Source organism: Bactrocera neohumeralis, chromosome 2, assembly GCF_024586455.1.
Source record: "Bactrocera neohumeralis isolate Rockhampton chromosome 2, APGP_CSIRO_Bneo_wtdbg2-racon-allhic-juicebox.fasta_v2, whole genome shotgun sequence".
NCBI lineage: Eukaryota > Metazoa > Arthropoda > Insecta > Diptera > Tephritidae > Bactrocera > Bactrocera neohumeralis.
The window spans coordinates 82,053,693-82,075,368 of record NC_065919.1 but is presented as its reverse complement, the minus strand read 5'-3'; the positions used below and the strand labels follow the sequence as shown (position 1 = coordinate 82,075,368).

Here is a 21,676-nt window from a genome sequence, read left to right as displayed (position 1 = left end):
CATACAAAAAAACAAAAAAAAAAACAAATATTTGTGTCCACATTACACTGCTGTGTGTTAAAATTTTGCAAATTATAGATTTTCAATACAAAACGAAATCGGGTACTTTTCAGATACAAACTCAAAAGATAGAACTTAAGGCACAAAGCAAAGTGGGCTCTTTGGATAACATTAAGCACAAGCCCGGTGGTGGGGAGCGAAAAATTTTCGATGATAAGGACTATCTGAAAAATGTTGAGCATACAGTTGCACTGACACCACCGACACAGGTAAACACCATGTGATTAACATTTCTGATACTTGCAAATTATTTTGGAATTGGAATTGTAGCAAATACGAGTTTAGTTATAATTCTCGTTTATTTTTTGGCATTAAGTTTCACCTACTTCATTTTTAATTATATAATAAGTAAAATTTATGCGTTTGAAATAATTTACGAAATTAATTAATTTTAGAATTTGTTTTTGGTTATTTGGGTTTTGGCAGTAATCAAAAGTACTTATTCTGCAATTGAAGTGAGGCGGCGTTAAGAGAAACTACAAATTTAAAATAAAAAAATTTTTTTGAAACAATTCTAAGTGAAGGTGTAAAGAGAAATTAGAAATTGGAAATAAAAAATGTTTTTTATAAATTTTTAAGAGAAGGTAACACCGGAGAGAACCAGAGAACTTGAAAATTTAAAATAATTTTTTTTAATTATTGAAAGAAGGTAATAAGAGAAATTGGAAATATAAAGTAAAAAAAATGTTTTAGACAATTTTAAGAGAATGTGTTTAAAATAAAAAATTAAAAGAGAAGGTGTTAAGAGAAATCGAAAATTTTAAATAAAAGCTCGTTTTTTAGAAGATTTGAAGAGAAGGTATTAAGAGAAATTTTAAATTGAAAACAAATTTTTTATAAATTTTTAAGAAAAAATATTTTTTTTTAATTCTTATGAGAAGATGTTGAGAGAAATCATAAATTTAAAATATATTTTATAAATTTTTAATTGAAGGTGTTAAGAGAAATGGAAAAATTAAATTATTTTTTTTTTTAAGAAAATATTAAGAGAAATTTCAAATTTAAAATAAAAACCCTTTTTTTTTGAAAAATTTAAGAGAAGATGTGAAGAGAAATTGCAAAAATAAAACTATTTTTTTTTTTTTTTGTAATTTTGAAAAGATGTTGTTAAGAGAAATTGAAAATTTAAACTAACAACTCCTTTTATTTTAGAAGAATTTAAGAGAAGATGTTAAGAGAATTTCAAATTGAAAGCAGAATTTAAATACATTTTTTTTTTAATTTTTAAGAGAAAATATTCTAATGTTAAGAGAAACTACAAATATACATTTTTTTTTAGTTTTAAGAGAAGGTGTTAAAGAGAAATTGCAAATTAGTTTTTAGAAAACTTTGAAAGAATGTATTAAGAGGAATTATAGATTGAAAATAAATAATATTTTTTATAAATTTTTAAGAGAAAATATTTTTTTTTATTCTTATGTGATTTTTATATGAAGGTGTTAAGAGAAATGGAAAAATAAAATTATTTTTATTTTTTAAGAGAAATTGTTAAGAAAAATTTCAAATTTAAAATAAAAACTCTTTTTTTAGAAAAATTTAGGAGAAGATGTTAAGAGAAATTGCAAAAATAAAATTATTTTTTTTTTTGTAAAGAGAAAGTGTTAAGAGAAAACTCTCTTTTAGAAAATTTTAAGAAAAGGTTTTAAGGGAAATTACAGATTCAAAATATTTTTCTTAACCGCTCCTCATTTCAATTGTAAGAGTTTAATTTAGTATCACATCTGTTGAAACGACATCCATGCACCCTGTACCGCAATAGTGGCTTGCTTTCGTTATATCGGCGACTCCATTGAACAGTTTACAAGTTTTTTTTTCAATTAAATGCAACGAAAAATATTCCATAACATAAGCAAAAAAAAAAACAATTAATTAGAAAATAATCAATAATTAATCAAAAATAATTTTAAAAAATTCAAACCCAAAAAAAAATTATAAAAATAGTCAATCAATTTTGTTTTAGTACTAATTTGCCTAGCAATTAGAAACTATTAAGTATTAATAAGCTCGCACAATTACACTAACGACACTCATATTCACCATACGCATGCGAATTCAGCGCACATATACATGTATATACATCTATATGTAAGTAATCGCACACCTGTTTCCGAAAAAAGTAATGCAAAGTTTGCTAATTGGTGCAAGTTGAGTTCGATTATTAGCGTTTTGAGGCAAAAGCAGAGCGTAGCATTCACTAAAGGCACCTTAAAGCAATACAAATACATACATAACTACATTACTGATTACTAATTAAAACGAAATTACCTAAACATTACTAAAATACTAGTACTTAGTGGATATACTTAAATAATTGCAAGAAATTCGAAAAGAGTACCGCTGTATTAGTTATAACAATGAATATTTACAAAATTTGTCCATAATCTTTTTTTTTAAACAACGGTCTTCTAATTAATTGATTAACTACATAAGCTTATCATAGCACTAACAACAAATTTAATAGAAAACAGTGCCGCCCACGATAGACTTAGCAGAGTCGAGCAAAAATTCATTTATTAAACTCGAGTTTCTCAGTTTTTACCCTTTATTTCCCACTATTATTTATTTATTTTGTATGTTGTAAGTTTCTTCATATTGTTTAATTTTTTTAGTTCTTATTTTAGAAATAACTGTATTTTCGTATGCAGGAGTTTTGATAAAACGATACTACAATTTTTGTTCAGTTGGAAGAGCATGTCTGAATTTAAAAGATCCAAAATATTACAGTTCAAGAAGAGTAAAAAATGTGAGATGATTTTTTTTTAGAAAATATAGAAGTTAAGTATGATACACAAAAGTATCTTCTCCGAACCTAATTACCTGTGAACTTCATTAATATACATATACTTATATATATATATATATATATATACATATATATATGTATAACATTTTCGCGTTCAATTCTGTATTTTAATCTAACGATTCCATGACAGTTTGATATTCGTGAAGTAAGCATTCCAGTCTTATATATTAGCCTTGGACTATTTCTAAAGCGATATTTTCTAAAATCGTTCGAAAATTTCTATAACGCTACTACAAGAAACAACTTGTTCCACCAACATCGAGTACCCATACCCAACCTTACAAAATTATTTAATTAAAATAATATTTTTCATGGGGGTGATTTTTATAATAATTCGTCTAGTAAAAAGATACCCATAATTTTCCCAATACGTATCACACAGTATTCCATTTGACATTAGAAAGGTAGGGCGATAAGGTTTCGTGATAAAAAAAATTTCTCGGACGGTTTTGCGATTACAAAAGGAATGAATGTAGAGTATATAACGAGAGTGGAATTATGAAATTACCTTCAAAATGACAAAAGTTAAGGAACTAAACTGTGTTTATTTGACCGAAATCAAATCGCACTCATTATGCAAACATACCTTCAATTTAATAAAAAAAATAATTTTTTTTTCTTCTAGTTTTAGGTTAGTTAATCTGGTAGGCCAATGAGCCATGCTTGTTACGATACGAGATGGAGTTCACCTTTAGGATCCATATATATTCCAGTGTGTCATACCGTAGGGACCCCAGATACTTACATCGTAATCCAATGCGGGACAAGTATACAAGAGATGCTCTATTGTTTCTCCGGTGCCTTGCTGTAGATAATTTCTGCGGTTTTCTCGATCTATCAGCACTATTCTGCGGGCAAGTGTCGCCACCAGACTGTGATCAGTTAGTATTCCGATCATGTTCCTACAATCTCTTCTATTGAGTGCCAAAAGGAATTTTGTGTACTTCCGATCTATCATTTTCCACATGACTTTTGCAGTTGTGCACCCAGGTAGCTCGTTTCTTCCGGTTTTGATTTTCTTTACTATCCTTCTGTCCAGATCGTCGTATAGACAATGCATGGGTTTCCCAAAGCTGATCACGTCTTCGGGTGATAGCCGTACATCATTCTTTGCAATATTGTCCACTATTTCATTGCCCTCGATACCTTTGTGACCTGACACCCAGTAGAAGTGAAGTTGCTTGCTCCTGGCAACACTTTCCACTGCTGCCCTGCTTCCCAAAACACTTCTGGCCGATATGCGATACGAAATTTCTTGTTTTCTGCTTGGCTGTTAGATGTTGAATTACCTGCAGGTGCATTAAAAAATACTTAGCGCAATATTGCAATAGCAAAAACATCATCTTGAAATATGCTGCAGTGTATCCCCGCACCAACTCCATTTTCGAGCCATCCGTATAAATGTATCGAGTGTTGCGCTCGGCTAATATACCTTTACGCCAACCATCTTTTTCTATGTTTTCTTTGAACCTTCTTTCCTAGTTGAAGAGTGGAATCTTGTAGTTGGTGCTTGTCAAACCGCCATTACCCACCGAGCTATGCCCGAAACCAATAGCATCGGTACACTAAAACGTATTTCTGGACGACTTTTACTTAACTGGGTTTCCAGGTACTAAACTCCATTTGTAGCACTTAAACTTATTATTTAATAATAAGTAATAAATGGACTTCCTAGAACTTAATAAAGATCTCTTGACAATATAATCACTGTTTCGGACATTATATCCTGTGAAATATGTGTGCCTCTTTTGAAGTGTTCTGAATGAGAACGGAATCAATAGCATATATTTAAAGTTAATTTTCCTAGCATTTCGATGGTCTATATTTTAAGGATCTTTTTTTATTTTGGTTCGATATTTAAAATAATTGAGTCCTTCGTCATAGCTTCTATTGTAGTCTTCTATATCTGTAAAAAAATATAAACGAGAACAAGAAATTAATCGAAAATCTCTTTAAGTCTAGGCGCCAAAATCTTTTCTCTAATCTCCAAGCTCTTTTCTTCAACCTTCCGTTGAAATTTTGAAATCAGACTCCATTTGGGTAAATCAAAGTGAGGGTAAGAGATCGCTTCCATTCGATAAACTGCATACGAAATGTTTTAATTTTATACCGTTATTTTTTGTCACTAATATTACAATATTAATCAATTATTTTCCTCCATAATTTTGTTTGTTGTGCTTATAATTTTTTAAATAATTAATTTGTATGTATAATATTTTTAACAAAAGAGATTTTCGAACAAAACTCAAAATTCAACTGTTTTATACAATCCGTTAAAATTCCATTTAATTGAATTTCAATGAAATATCAATTTGTTAACTATACAACCAGCAACATCCCGTACTTCTATTCTTTTTTCTCTCTTTACTTTTATTTATAGTTCCCGCAGGGACGCCTTATAGCCACCATCCACCTAGAATTTGGCCTTTGCAATTCAGACTGTGTGTGTAATGAAATATTTCAATCGCTCTTTAAATGAATTTACTTGCAAAATGCTTTGCCAAAACAACTACAACAACAAGCATAAAGTTTACATTTATAAAAAAATACATACATACATATATATTTACATAGTAAATTCATAACAAATAAGGCAAAAAAAAAGAAGTAAAGTTAAAGCAAAAGCGTAAATTTTAACGAAAGCAATCGGGCTAAAATAGCAAATAACTAAAAATGGCACCTAATTTTGCGCAATTAGCAAAATGCGATTTTGTACCTTTAAACTTTAAAATTACGTCACAAGAACGCTTAGCTCACTAGCGCTACCAATAACTAGATAAAAAAAGCAACAAAAATTTGCATAGAAAAAGAAAAAAAATGTTGTTGAAATAGAAAGTATTCGAAATGAAGTGAAAATAGACTAAATGATAGGTCCACAAAGCACACAAACACACAAATACAACTTAGGTTCGCTCCAAGCGAACTTAGGGCATTTCCAACTCAAAACACGCATACACACACACACAAAAACGGAACGGTTAACACAAAAGTTGAAGCAAATTGTACAAAAAAAAAACAGAAAAAAATTATTTATGCCAAATGAGAATTTATTCACTTAAACTTAGACAATATTTGTTTTGTTTGTTCAAATGCAAACCTTAAACAGAACTTACTGACACTAAATATGCTATATACAATCCTACATACAAATGTATAGACATGCACACACACTCATACATACATATATATCTACACATCTACTTAAGTATACACGTAGGTGACAGTATTTTCTATTTCTAAGTACTTAGGCTAGCCAATTACGTCAGATAACTATTTTAAGTGAGACTCAAAAGCATATAATATACTTACATACATATATAACTGTTTCGAACACTCGTTAAAGTAGCAAAATAAGGGCTGAGTGGCAGCTAAAGCAGCCAGGCCAACGCTGAAAAGCCAACAGCACGTTTCTTCTGCGTTATTTCTTAAATTTAAGTTAATTAGTGTGTACAATTTGTAGGTATTTTTAACAAAATTATATAATTGGGCGCATTGATCCTTGAGAAAATTAACCAATTCAAGTAATTGCTTGATTTTCCATATTAAATATTTTGGAAATAACATTTTAATCAAACCACTTTAAGTGTGACCATTTGTAGTTTAAGAACGCGTGAGATTATTTTTATGTTTTTTTTTTAATATATTTCCATTTTTTTTCTACACTAACAGAAACAATCCTGCCAAATAATAACATACTCATCCACTCATAGACATTTTTTAAATGTAGTCTTAGTGCCTTACGTAGTATTTCCTAATTGAATTTACGCTTGTTTCCAATTTTAATAAAAACTGTTTAAAAAAGAAAATTTTTTAATTTCAATGAAAATTGTTTAAAAGTAAAATTTTTCAATTTCAATAAAAATTAATTTAAAAAATAAAATTTTTTCATTTTCAACGATAATTATTTAAAAAAAAAAATTTTGAAAATTTCAATAAAAATTCAATGAAAATTGTTAAAAAATAAAATTTTTTTTTAGAAAATTTTTAATAAAGAAATTTTTGTTCAAAAAATAAAAGTTTTTTCAATTTCAATGAAAATTGTTTAATAAAGTTAAATTTTTCAAATTCAATGAAAATTGATTAAAAAAGGAAATTTTTCAATTTTAATGAAAATTGATTAAAAAAGAAAATTTTCAATTTCAATGAAAATTGTTTAATAAAATTAAATTTTAATTAAAATTAAATTCAATGAAAATTGTTCAAAAAATAAATTTTTCAATTTCAATGAAAATTGTTCAAAAAATAAAATTTTTCAATTTCAATGAAAATTGTTTAAAAAAAATTGTTCAAAAAATTAAATTTTTCAATTTCAATGAAAACTGTTTAAAAAACTTTATATAAATTGCCCGATTCCAGCGACTTTATTAAGATCAAATATTTGCAACAAAATATCCCGTTAGACACTAAAAGTTTAAAAAGTAATAAGAAAAAAAATATTTTTTTAATTAATTATCTTTTATATAAAAATTAAAAAAACCTAGATTATTTTAAATACTTAAACATACATACATAGTCATTAAAATAAAAAAAAAAATTGTTAATTTGAGTATATAAAATCGGCTAATTAATTATTTTTTTGTAATAAATATTTAACTACTATACAAGTATATAAATATTTAAATTTTATCCTTCATTTCTGTTTAAAAATTTATTTACTCTTCTAAATTAATTGAAATCATTTTTCCATTTTTTCTTAATTTATTTTCTGGAACCTTTCAGCCAAGCCTTCGAAAACTAGAGAATATTAGCTTAAGATAACAAAAAAATATATCTGAACTATTTTAGGTGTTCTAACATTATATATAATTTTAGGTGTTCTAACATTATATATTTTCGAACTTTACTGCCAAAGATCAGAAACATTTTCGTTTTAAATTAAGACATGTAAATTTGAATTTCCACTTTTGCACAATTATGAACCATTTCTGATAAAAAGCGCAACATATTAAGTGTTTAGTAATGAAACATTATTTGTTGTTAAAATTCACTAATAATTCATGGAAAGCTTTTGTATAGCAAAATAATTTCCTTATACAATAAAAAAATACAAATATCAGCCGATCTGTTCAATGATCCCTCCTACCATCTCGACTCTAACGCCACCTGCCGATAAAAATGTCCAAACGAACGTTTCGCGATGTATGTACATGATATCCGTGGTTCCGTGAAAGAACTAAACCAAATTTATTTCTTGAAAATATTGCCCGTACAAAAACCAAAAGTTCAAAAATACAACAACATTTGACAAAATGGCGACGTTTGCTAAAAACAAAAAAAAAAAATAAAATAGTTAAAATTTACCCAAAATATTGCTCGTTTTTGGGCAGCAAAATTTGATTTTTGATCAGATCAAAAACTTGCAGCTGATTGTAAGTAAAACTACGACTATGAGCAAAAAATAGTAAGACTTTGTTCATAATTTTAAAATTCTTTATTTGTTCTTCGAAATTTATGATGTCCACCTTAAAGTAACGCCCAGCTACAATACTTGTGCCAACGCGTTTTCCAATTCTCGAAACAGTTGTCAAAGTCAATTTCCGGAATAGCCTTCAATGCGCGCAGCGATTTACGTTTAATGTCTTCAATTGACTCAAAACGGTTTCCTCGGAGCGGTCGTTTAAGTTTGTTGAATAGCCAAAAGTCACACGAAGCTAAATCAAGCAAACACGGTGATTACGCCACGATATTGGTTGAAAATTTGGCGAAAAACTTACGAAGAATCAATGCAATATGAGACGGTGCAGTATCGTAGCCTCATTTTACGAAAATAACTCGTAACACTCAAATAGTATTCCTTGTTGACAGTTTGGCCGGTCGGAAGGAGTTCGGAGTGCACCACACCTCGATAGTCGAAGAAAACTGGCAACATAACCTTGATTTTTAACCTGCTTTGACATGGTTTTTTCGGCTTTAGCCACGATATTCGTTCGATAGATCGTCTGTTTCCGGGTCGTAAGCATAGATCCAAAACTCATCGCCAATAATAATACGTTTCATGACATCCTGAAAGTCAGAAAGCATTGTTTCACAGATGTTGACTTTCAAAAAATGGAGTTATTTTGGAACCAATCGCGCTTTCACTTTTCTTAGGCCCAGGTGATCTTTCAAAATGGTTTTAACTGATCCTTTGGATATTCCAAAGATGCCAGTAATATCTCTGACTGTTAATCGTCGATTCTCAAGCACCAATTCCTGTATTTTATTGGCGTGTTGATCATCAGTTGAAGATGATTGCTGTCCTGGTCGTTGTTCGTCGTCAATTCGTTCTCGAACCTCTTTGAATAATATGTGCCAATAAAAAATATTACCGAAGGTTTCTTCCAACATTATGAACATTTCGGCCTCAGAAATTTGATTTAGATACTTAAATATAATTTACAGCTATATGATTTCTTTCTTTATATAAGCTGATATTTTTGTTATATATTTATTTATTTGTTTAGTATTTTTATATATATTTTTTTAGCATTTTGATAACATGTTTTTTAATATTATTCTCATACTTCTACATAGACACTACAGTCATCAATTGAATAACACAAATTAACTTAAAAGTGGTAACACTGGTCAACCAATGGTTAGAAATATAACGTCCTTAGGTAGCTTAAGAAATTGTATAACTAATAATTTTATTTAACAAAAAAACTTATAATAATTGTGCGTAACAGAGAAATAAGTTAACTATTTATATTTATAGGAATATTTATATACCTTTTACTGAATATGCATATGAAATATTGAACTGATAGTCCCTAACTGTCATGCGAAACTACCAAAATAAAAGTATATCTGCTAAAATATAAATATATATCCACACAACCAACAACAACCAAGGTCTAACGTAAGTTCGAAAGTTATTAAACAAAAAACTGATTAAATGATAATTTCATGCATAAAATGACTAATGTCTGTAGAGACCCTTCAAATAACTACTAAGCAGACTCAACTGCGTACTACTTGTTGCTCCTTGAAAATACGAAATTAGAAGCCTAAGTCTATAACACAAATAACTGCATTCGAACATTTTGTACCTGCGATCCATGGACCCTCATTTGCTTTAAACACATGCATTAATACAAATATCTGTTTATATACTATATATGCCATATATATATATATACTATATAGGTGAAACTGTACATAGCAATACATAAATCGTCTAAGTGGGTGCTCTAAATGTTAATGAATAATATTTTTCATTTCTACTTTCCATATACTATTATCGTATGTAAAATAATTCATCAGACTGCATTCCATTCTCCTCTGCTTCTACTCATTTTCGCATATTTTGCTTAATTCTTACTGACATTCCTCTTTAACGGTTTTACACGTCAGTTGTTTTTCTTTTTTTGTTTGTGGAAATATGATTTTTTTCAGTGTAATTTTGAATGTTGAAACTTGTGGTGATAGTTTATGATTTGATATTTTTTATTTGAATCATTTCTTCTTAAACGCAGAGTCCACAACCATCCATGACGACTTCAACAACTGGTGCCGATGAAAATTTAAATCAGCAGAGTTAAACAAATTAAGCACGAAAGAAAAGCAAAAAACAAAAGAAAACAAAAAATTATCAGCAATTTAAAACAAAATAAACATTAAATACAAACATATTTACAAAGTAATAAAAATTAAGAACAAGAAATACATAAAAACATAAAAACAAAAACAAAACATACTTCATTAAAGCATTATTATTAGCATTAATTGCATACGATTGAATACATAATTATTAAAACAGAAAAATTACAAAAAAAAAATATTAAAAAAAATTGCAGTAAAAATTCAAAATTACATGTATACATACATTTGAGCAACACTGTAATTGTTGAGATTGTATTATCACCAGACACAAAATATGTAAAATTACCGTATTGTATTTGGAGAAACAGTTATTACTCGTAAAAAATCGGTGTGCATTTGAAATGTAGCAAACAATTTGCAAATAATAAAACATTTTTCACAAATTTCACGTTTTTTCACTTACCAATTATTTCAAGCAAATATATATTTTACACACAAAAGTAATTATTTCGTTGAAGATTTGCTTAGACACCTTAAGTTAAGCGGCAAACTTTGAGTTTTACATAATGCAACCATTCATATATACAGTAAAACCCGTTTAATACGCCCTATTAAGTACCATTCCGTCTTAAATAACTATCATATTTGGGCTTTGAACTCGCAACGAAGGACTTAAGCGTCTCTTTTAAGTAGCCCACTCGACTAAGTTTCTCAAAAAACAAGGATTCTGCGTTAAGCATTTAAGCGAGTTTTACTGTACCTAGTTATAGCATAAAGCCGAGCATATTTCCTTAAATAAATTACTCATTTGGCGACCCATGAGGAGACCACGATGTTTGTTTAAAATTATATCAAACTTTTATACGTCAACTTCCGCTTTGGTTTGACTTAGGCTTCATTAGACTGGAGGAGCTGTAAGAGTTACATGGGTTTCCTCGGTTAAAAAACAGCCTTTTTTCAACAATTTTTTTCTCGTATAAAAATGAAATGAAGTATTTTATTAGAATTTTTTTTTGTTACAAACATACATTATTAACAAAAAAATTCTGAAACTTTTGGAAAAAAAATCCTTTTTCCTAGGGGTCAACGGAAATGGGGTTGCAATGGCCGAGTTTCCGGTGACCCCTATCTAAAGTGAAAAATAGGTGTTTTAGTTAAAACGTACTTTTAGAACTTAGACGAAAAAATGAAAATTGGATTTTTGGCAGACATTTTTGTCAAGTGAAAATTTCGCGACTTTTTTTTTTTTAATTAGTTGGATCTTCGTCCAAGTCTTTAAGAATTGTATCTCAAAGACCTATGTAAAATTTTATGAAGGTCGGTTGAGTAGTTCTCGAGAAATCTAGCCGTCTTCAAATACACAGTTTCGAGAAAAACGCGTTTAAAGACGACACACTTAGCCTAGTTACACTCGTGCGCACAAGTTCTGAAGGCTGTATCTCCGAAACTATTTTTCGGATCAACTTGAAAATTTAGGACAATATTTTGGAGGTGTTGTAGAATTTAATACGATAATTCGGTTTTTTGAAACCCCTTAAACCAAAAAAATCTCGATCATTCTTGTATTTGATCATGATTTTGTCTTATGAAATATTTCTATCAGAGCCAAACTAATGAAGATGCCGTAGACCAAAATCTCAATTATACAAACTAAATTTATATAACAGCTATTATTTATCTTTCAAGCGGATTTTGTAAGATTTGAGAACTTTTAAAGCGTACTGAGGCAGTTTTGAAACTAAAGTATTAAAAAAGGGCAAAAAGTTGAGCGATGGTCGGTAAAATATGTGCGACTTTGGAAGTCATAATTTTTGGGGTCAGGAAGAGCAGTTGCTTCCGTGGAGAGAACCATGCTGCTTTCATATGCAAATAATAAAATTAGAGCTAAACTTTAGGTTAGTATAGGTTAATCTGGTAGGCCAATAAGCCACGCATAGACCAGTTTGATCCTTTGCGTTACTAGATGGAGTTCATTTGCTAAGTCCAAGAGGAGTAGTCATCGTTTAGAATGCCTGCGCTTGACGCGAATTTTAACAAACTCTGCGGCCTCACTGTCGATACCTCTTCCTGTGTATTGTACTCTGTGGACCCCGGATACTTACAGCAAAATCTTGCCAATGCGGGTCACGTGCACAAAAAATGCTCCATTATTTCCCTGGTGCCCTGCTCTAGGCATTGCCTGCAGTCTTCTCGATCTAAACTTTACTTAAAGCTAAATTTGAAATAGAGTTCGTTCGGTAGTTATTTCGAAAACCCCTCAAGCCTGACAAACATATATTATAATTATCTAAATAAAATTACTTTTTTATAAAGCATAATTTTTTTTATACACAAAAACAAAAATACAAACATTTTCTTGATTGAAAAAAAAAGAAATAATAATTAAATCTTGCAAATATTTATGCCTACCTATTTGCTCTCATACAAAATACATAAATATATCCAACTTAGGCAGAAAGCTACTATTTACCCAAAAAATAAAAATAAGTCAAATATATATGTATGTGAATGAACTGTTATGTAGTAGTCTATATTAAAGAAAACTAAATATTATTATATATATTTACAAATGTATACACCTAAATAACTGTTACACTTATACATATATACAAGACAAGCATACATGCCCTGTAGGGAAAAGCTGGTGTGTTAAAATATCAGTAATTATAAAAAGTAAAATTAAATAATATTTTGGAAGACATATCAGCTTATTTAAGAGAATACATTTTTTTTTAATTATATGATTTTATTAAAATGTTTTTGTTTTTGGAATTTTGTAATTTTTATTAATTTTTTATTAATTTTTTAGTGTTTTTTTTCAATATTTTTTTTTTTTTGCAAATCTTTAGTTAATGCTAAGCGTTAAAATTATTATTTTTTTCCAAATTTCAATTAGAATTTCCTTGCAGGGCTTCAATTATAGCAACAACATAGACACAGTTAATAATATTACAGCAAGCAGTATTGCTTTCAAACCACCAAAAGTAATTCAATCACATACATTGACACTTTCTTATAATTTCACTGCCCTACGGTTTTGAAAATTCGGTAACTATAATGCCTAATTTCTATTTCTAATTATTTAGCTGATTTGATTTAAGCTGGGAACATAGTGGAGTGATGATAAAATATCAATGAAAGCAAAGCGAGAGAGTTGTGTTGTGTACATATGTACATACATACATCCGTTCTCTTGAGCAAACTGTGTCAGCTTGCACCTTGCTCCACTATGTTTTCAGCCTTTTATGAATCTAGTATATGAACTAAACTCTCAAAACAATTTTTTTTTTGGTTAAAAACGCTATGCGTATTTATGCGCTCAACTAGGGAATCCACATAAATAACTTCTTAGAATATTAAAAATAAAAAAAATATTTTCAAATTATCTTAAAAGTGTCCCAATAGGAAATTGTAAGCAAATTACAAACAAAAGACGAACATAATTTCCACAACATTCTTCACATTCGCGCCTTTGCCATTAGTAACTTTTATTATTTTTCGAAAAGTGCGAAACAAATCCAAATCTTTTAATATTAATAATTTTTTTTAACGAAACTTGTATTATGAAAACTACACAATTCATAATTAATTCAATTTAGATACATTTATATAATATAAAATAAAACACAAAAAAAATCAAGAAAATCGAAAACTTCATTCATATTAATGTGGGAAATTGTAAACTAACATTGCAACAAATAAAATTGATTTGTCTAAAAAAAATTACGAAAGATGCACTTTTTCTTTATTATAAATATATTTAAATTTATGCATAAAAATACGATTTTTACAAAAAAAAAAAAAAGGAAAGAATAGTTTTGCTTTAGTTTTGTAGCGAAATTTAGCCACAAAGTGAACTTTATTCACCAAATTTCATCGACATCAAAAATTATTAGCGGCATTTGTATTTAAGCTATGGCATATTTGTGCAACTACACCGTTAGTAAATAAAAAGAACCACACCTGCAACAATCTATATGTATTTGCAAGCCAAGGCAAATGAAAATTCGGCCAACTTGAAATGTATTGGTAAACAATTTGCTGCAACACGCTGAGGTAGTAAGTTTTTTATTGTATAATATTTTTAAAATATTTTTTTAATGTTATATACTTGTATATAAATAATTTATATAAATTGAAAATAATAATTTTTTAAATAAAAAATAATAATATTAAATTAAACTGAAATTTTATAACATAAAAAATTAAAATAACAATAAAAAAAAAATAAATAAAAAAACATGGATTGAAGAAAATAAATTAAATAATTATTATTAATAATAGTTGCCTTAAAAAAATTAAATGAAAAATAATACAATACAAAAATTAATTTAACTAAGAAAGAATAAGTAAAAAATTAATAAAATAAAAAAATTGAAAGAAATATTGTAATTAATAAATATAATTTAATAAAAAAAAATTAAAATTAATAATTTTAATTAACATTAAATAAAAAAATAAATAACTGTTAATAAAAAAATTCATTGAATTAAAAAAAATAAATAATTTTGATTGTAATAAAACAAACTAAGAAAATAAATAAATAAAGTCTGAATAATTCGTTTAACAAACTTAAAAAAAACGCATGTTTAATATGTTTGCCGTCTTTGAACTAAAGACAATAGGTTGAAAAATTGTTATAAATATTAGTTGCCTTAAAAAAAAATAAGCAATATAACAATATAATACAAAAAATAATTAAACTGCAAAAATTAATGGAAATAATTATCATAACTCAATTTAATTAAATCTAATAAAATAAATATTTGTTATTTATATAAATAATACGTAAATAAAAAACAAAAAAATAAATAATAATAAATTCAAAAAATATTTATAAATTAATATTTATTAAGTTGAAAAAACAAATATGCAGAAAATTAATTAAAATAAAGAAGGCGAAATATTCACAAAGGAAAGTTAAATAAAGAGCAAAATTAAAATAAAAAATATATATTATAAGATATGTATGTATATTATAATATACATATATTATAAATATATATGTATATATAATATATATATTATAATATAAAAATACATATACATACATATATATTTTTTAATCATTAAAACACAAAACAACCAACAAAAAATATAATAAAACCTAAGAAAAAATTCATATTTTTATTAAAATGTTTTTTTTAATAATTTTAAAACAATAAAAAAAAATCAAATATTAAAAAAATTATTAATAAAAAATATAAAAGCCAAAAATAAAAAAATAATAATAATAAACAAACAATCAAAATAATTAAAATTCTCATTGCATGCATTTCAATTTACCTATAATACTTTAAAACACACTCAATGCCTTAACAATGCATATTTAAACAGCAAATCTAATTTGACTATTTTTCCACATTCCTCTTCATACATTAATTGCATCGTATAGCACTGGAAGGTGCAGAAGGTACAACGCGCCACCACCATCACCTCATCCATGTCGCTGCCTGCCGAGTGTCTGGTGCTCTCGGTTTCAATGCCATCGCTGAATGCGGAACAGAAACGTCCCAAAAGTGCTGGCCCCAAGAAAAAACAAGGACAAGTGGTACATCCAAAGCCCTTCCGTCTGTACTAGATAGAGATATACTTACATATCGTATACATATGTAAACAAAAAACATTAATTATATGAAAGAAGCTAGTCAACAGCACCGTTTCGAGTTCCATAATGCGCCAGGCATGTCTTTAAGAATTTAAATGCAAGCAAAAACAATTAAATAACAACACCGGTACATGCATATAATACATACATATACACAAATTGTAAAATATATTCATCGTGTTTTGTGAAAATCATTTGCGCAGCCGCAAAGGAGACTTCAACAATACAAGTAACGACATGTGCGAGACGAAATTGCGTGAAAAGGCAATGAATTCCATAAAATATCGTTAAAAAAAACGAACTTAAATATTCACCAAATTTGCATAAAATCAATATGTCATTAAATTACAATCAAAATGTTGAAATAAAGAAAGTAAATTATTTATCGTTAATTGGGGTTTCTTCTAGTACTAAGGAATTAGTTTGGTGAATTTGCATAAGAAAAGCCTGAACATATTTTCTTTCCTAAAATGGTTGGCGCAAGTGAGTATACAGAACTAGCTCAGCTAGCGCAACATTTTTCATACAAAAATGAAGTATTATATTATTGAAGAGTATCATACTATAGTTTTTCTGTTGTCAAAGCCATTTGGAGAAATGCGGCCAGATAAAAATTTGGGTCCGTTCCGGTTACGCAGACCCGACAGTCGCGGTCAGTCAGGGAACGGCAACCACATACTATCGTTTATTAATTAACATTTGGAATAAATTCACGATGCGCTTTTGTTCATTTTACTTTATTCTTTTGCATATATATATTCGCTTCGTTTCACAGTAGCTCTTCTCCTCCATTTTGTTTATACATACATTATTAAATCTACTTCACTGCCGTTACTTTTCTTATTTTTGATTTTTTTCTTTTACTATTATTATAATAATAATATATAAAGTAAATATGTATTCTTTTATTTTTCTCTTTATCTTTGTTTTTTACTCATACAAAATTACAAATAACATTTAAATACATTTTTCAAAATCTTTGAGGTTATAATTGCAAAAATTTGTTTACAAGATGTAAAATATTAAAAAGTCGGAGTAATGCATGAGTGTGTGAGTGTGAGTTTGTTGAATGCATAAGATAAAGGAGAGATTACATATTTTAGTTTATTAGCGTTTATTAACTTTTTTTTCGGTTTTATAAAATTCGGATAACGAACTTTTTTACATTATATCTTCACATTCTACATAGTAACTGTTTTGCAATCATAATCATAATGTTTATGCATACATAATAAATAGTTAAAATGGCAAATGAAAATATATTTGTTATAAAAATAAAAATATTAAAGTAAACAGTCGTTAATGTTTAGTTGTGACGTACATATTAGTTTATACATACATACATAAATATATGTTGTTTGCAAACATATTAAAAAACGTAAAAAATAAATTGATATGAATAATATGAAATGAATAATTGAATAGTGTAGTTTACTAAACAAAATACCGCTGCAGCTGTGTGAGCGCAAGGGGGAGGACGATGTATGCAGCGACGTTTGGTGGCAACATCGCATTTCTGTCACCATACTGTCAAAAAATTTAAAGTAAAAGAAACCATTTTTTTTTTCTTTTTTTTTAATGCTTAACAAAACTAAATTCTTTTTAATAGTTTACTAATAGAGTGTACATTTGTGCATCGTGCTACAAATGTAAATATGTATGTATGTGTCTACAACAACAAAAAAATTGTTATTAAAATAAAAGTTAGGTAATTAACTAAAGTGGGTGCTATAATTTGCTGTGTCACAACACATAGTGACAATTTGTTTTTGTTACTTTTGTCTAAGCTCAATTCGGTATGCGCCACAATGCGCTCAACCAACTTCTTATCTGTTCAATATTCTTTAATTCTTTACACAACAACTTTATATACTTAGCTGTTATTTAGCTTCAACTTTTCACTTAATTTTTAATTTTATATTTTCCGTTTTTCTCATTACTCATTACTCAATTGACTAGATAAGCTATTTTCTTTTGTCCAGTTACAGTTCATAACAAAGAGTAATCAGCTGATTAAATTTGAGACTTAAAATAAAATTTGTTTGGTTGCTGCTGCGGTGCAGGCGAAATTTTCCAAACAAATGCTAGCTGCACAACGTTAATAAGCTGCTGCTTGGTTTGAATATAAGTATGTGTAGACAAGCTTGTGCTAGGCCATTTTTCATTTGGCGATAACAACGTTTGTCTACAGTAATGGCTGTCAACTGAAAAAATTATGATAAATGCATAATGTCCTCTGAAGGAGCGCAAAGAAATCCTAATTTCGCAGTTATTGAAGAAATTACATTTAGAAGCAAAAAGCATAAAGAATAAAAAAAAAATAAAACCACAACACATTTCTCAAATTGTCGCTGTCTACACGTTTGATATTCGCCGACTTTAAACTTATATCAGTTAGTTAATAAATATTCGAGTTGGATTTCTTAGACACGAGTTGACGCCATGATTGTGTTTGTGTGTTGGTTGCCGTAAGGTAAATGAGTGGTTTGCGTTTGTTAAATATTTGATGTTTTGTTTCAGTAGAGCAAAAGCTGTATATCTTACATAACTATACACTTTCGTTGACGACGCTTTTGTGGTTCTGGCCTGAGCACAGCTCTCACAGCTTCTTCAAAGACCTGCAAATATGTAATATAAAGAGAAATCCACTTCATGTATGCAGTTTACAAACTTGTTTCAATCCTCTTTGCGTAAGTGCCGAACACTCCATGTATTTGACGGCGCGTATTTTATTCGCCAACTTTTGACCCTGCTCACGTTTCAACGGTGCTAAACCCTGTTCGGCTAGTTGACTGAGCGTTTCGCGATCATCGCGCAAATCAATTTTGGTACCTAAATAAAGCGCAATCAGTTAAATTGAAAAGTTATTTTGAAGTAGTTTGCATGTTGTGCTACTAACCGACTAATATAATCGGTGCATCCGGGCAGTGATGCTTTATTTCAGGATACCATTTCGATGTGACATTTTCAAATGAGGATGGACTGGCCACGCTGAAGCATATGAGAAATACATCGGTTTGTGGATAGGAGAGCGGACGCAGGCGATCGTAGTCTTCTTGACCCGCTGTATCCCATAAACCAAGCGACACTTGTATTGTATCCACAGTCATGGGCGCAGAGTAGTTGTCAAAGCTGGTTGGAAAGTAAACAAAGTTAAATAATATATAACTTTTGTGAACTTGATTAAAACTTACACTGTAGGCACATATTCGCCGGGAAAACTGTCTGTGGTGTATGAAATTAACATGCATGTCTTACCAACGGTTCCATCGCCAACGACGACACATTTAATGGGCCTTCCTGTCGACATCTGCGAAAAAGAATAAAGAACGTATTGTAAAATACATATATTTATCAAATGTAAATATGTGCCAGTAACTTGAGTAAGAATGCAAGTCGGTGTGGCCAGTAAAATTGTATAATCAAATAAATTAAACTTCAGCAACGAATGTGGAACAATGGAATGTATGTAGCTTGCAGCGTTGGTGGAGTGTGGTACATTTAATTAAATACAATTTGCCACTTGAGCACATTTACTGTCTTTCATTTTTCTTTGCATGGAATGTCAGAAATAGTGTTGCCAAACAGATAAGTATATATGGGTGTATGCATGCATATGTACGCCTATCAATAAAGAACAAATCATATGACATTTTGCCACAAGTTTAAGGATATTAACTTTCTATTTTATTTTTAAGCGATTGTGATAAAAATATATATTAAGGTATTTTATATGTCAAAATTAATTTTAATTAAATTAATGAAGAATTTCCGTAAAATAAATTCGCGCATTATCCTTCTGTTATAAAAACATATATATGCATATGTTATATTCATCAAAAGATTGCAATGAAAAATAACAAGGAAAGTATGCCAAGATGTGTCACTAACGCAAACAAATTGAGTATCACCTTTTAGAAGCATTTTATGTATTCACCGATCCTTATATTTTCAAAATTTGAAGCAACAAACTATACAAAACGTTGACTTTAGGAACCTACGAAAGCACACAACCAAATAATGTGCAATGCACGCAAAACAGCTTTAAAAGCTTAACGTTAAGAATATAAAAACACGCCTACACCACAAACAACAAATGAGAAAATCAAACACAACACCACAAAAAGAATAACAAATCAAAAAAGCAATAAAAGACGAATTATAATGGGCATCTGTTTGAGTGAATAGCTGGCTACAAAGCAAAACGCGAACGTCCGCCGGCGACATGATTCGCGAAACACACAAAAAAAATATAAGCGGCGCAACAACCGAAATAGATCTTGTCCCCTTACAAGTTAAGCACACCGCCCTGGACGCCAAAACGTCAGCGTCAGCCGGCGATTGTAGTTGCAGCATTAATGTTCTATTTCTGCCGGCGACGTCAGTCCGATGGGGGGAGCCACATTACTGTCGGCCAAATTTTCTATTTTCGAAATGAACGCAATTAGGTTTACTATCAGCGCCATAATCATTGCGACTATCACAACATCGAAGTCACCTAAAAGCGCTAGTTTTGCGCAACAACACCAACATAATAAAGCGACTGGGGTAGAGGGTAGGTTGTGGCAGTGCGACAGTGTGGCACCAACGTTTCCACTCCAGCGTTTTAAGGCTGATGTGATTCAAGTGTTACAGCATATTGAGTCAGCGGATTCAGAAATTAATTTTTGTTATTTAAGATACTGTTCCTTCACTAGTTCAACTGCAGTATTTACAATTTCACCATATAAATTTATATACCTATATGTATGTGCATACATGCATATAAGTAAAATGGACAGGAGTGGTCCGCCAATGGTCACAATTCTTACCATATACACACAGCCGTTTGCATATGTATATAAATATACTTCTTTTGTCGTGTATTTTTTCCTATTACCTTACTTTTGCAACGCACTCAGCTCCTCCGCTGCACAATCTTTTGTTGTTTTCTTAATCCACTTTTTTGCGTACTGCTACTGGTGGTGCTGCTACGTCGTTCCTTTCACTTTTCCCCCACAATTTTGTACTAAAACGTTTTCGATTTACTTTACTCAATCTCTAAACTGATTGTTTACCATAAAATTCGTTGATAATATATTAATTTTTATTTAATTTTACATAAAAAACTGTGTAAAATAAATGCTGCTGCAACTTTAGCTTTGCTACTTTTTTTGTTTCTTAATTCGCTTTTAGGCCTTCGTTTATCGCAGGTTTGTTTTACCTCTGAATGCGTGTGCGCACTCATACACGCACATTTACACACACCCTTTTCGCCGAGCAGTGCTGCCAAGTCGCGAGTTGTGGTGTGTTTATTTGAGGCATTTTTGCGAAAACGTTAAGGAAATTTTTTTATTATTTTTTAAATAAATGTATTTATTAAAATGTTATGTTGTGTAAATATGTTTAAAAAATTATTAATAATTAATTAAATATTTTATTGAGAGGGTAATATTAAATACAAGGCTAATAACCCCATTATTAAATGTAATCAGACGAAACGAAATATTGTGAAATTAGTGTTTAAGTAATTGATGAGCTATTAAATATTTTTTAAATAATTATTTTCAGTAACTTAATAATTTCAGTATAATCAATTAAAATAAATCATATTTCATTTTGTGTATACGTGGGTGCGTTCAGTGTTGCCGTGTATTTCCTTTTCCTTCACCTTTTTGACAGTTGTCTTTAAAGAAATGAAA

At 29.2% G+C, this 21,676-nt stretch overlaps 2 protein-coding genes across 24 annotated transcripts in view; one reads left to right on the top strand and one right to left on the bottom strand.

The window, feature by feature from the left end:
- LOC126761453 (microtubule-associated protein tau) overlaps nt 1–16,387 on the top strand; it is a 67,357-nt gene extending 50,970 nt beyond the window's left edge. For 8 of the 20 annotated variants that reach the window (XM_050477743.1, XM_050477763.1, XM_050477782.1 and 5 more), the window contains 3 exons: nt 114–269; nt 5,244–5,304; nt 15,783–16,387. In XM_050477743.1, coding sequence (XP_050333700.1) covers nt 114–269; nt 5,244–5,304; nt 15,783–16,003 — 438 coding nt within the window. In that variant the 3' untranslated portion in view covers nt 16,004–16,387. Of the gene's footprint in view, nt 1–113; nt 270–5,243; nt 6,626–9,560; nt 9,705–10,320; nt 10,831–15,782 lie in introns of those variants that run through there. The other 12 variants (XM_050477710.1, XM_050477721.1, XM_050477732.1 and 9 more) reach the window with 8 other exon arrangements.
- Nucleotides 16,388–17,922: 1,535 nt separating this feature from the next.
- On the bottom strand, nt 17,923–21,159 carry LOC126761569 (ras-related C3 botulinum toxin substrate 1). Of its 4 annotated transcripts, none has more exons than XM_050477876.1 (5): nt 20,875–21,159; nt 19,190–19,305; nt 18,895–19,127; nt 18,667–18,827; nt 17,923–18,613 (listed from the first exon to the last, which is right to left on the bottom strand). In XM_050477876.1, exons 2-5 carry the CDS (start codon nt 19,303–19,305, stop codon nt 18,536–18,538), a joined length of 588 nt encoding a protein of 195 aa, XP_050333833.1. In that variant the 5' UTR covers nt 20,875–21,159; the 3' UTR covers nt 17,923–18,535. The 4 variants fall into 4 exon arrangements, with proteins under 4 accessions (XP_050333833.1, XP_050333841.1, XP_050333858.1 ...); XM_050477884.1 differs by having other exon boundaries at nt 20,880–21,159; XM_050477901.1 differs by lacking the exon at nt 20,875–21,159 and adding an exon at nt 19,907–20,002.
- Between the last annotated feature and the right edge of the window lie 517 nt (nt 21,160–21,676).

Excerpts from the sequence above, each read along its gene's own strand:
- LOC126761569 (XM_050477876.1), bottom strand. The coding sequence starts at position 19,305 with ATGTCGACAGGAAGGCCCATTAAATGTGTCGTCGTTGGCGATGGAACC. Across the intron at positions 19,128-19,189 it reads GGCGAATATGTGCCTACAGT|CTTTGACAACTACTCTGCGC; the intron begins GTAAGTTTTAAT and ends CTTTCCAACCAG. Across the intron at positions 18,828-18,894 it reads TGCACCGATTATATTAGTCG|GTACCAAAATTGATTTGCGC; the intron begins GTTAGTAGCACA and ends CGCTTTATTTAG.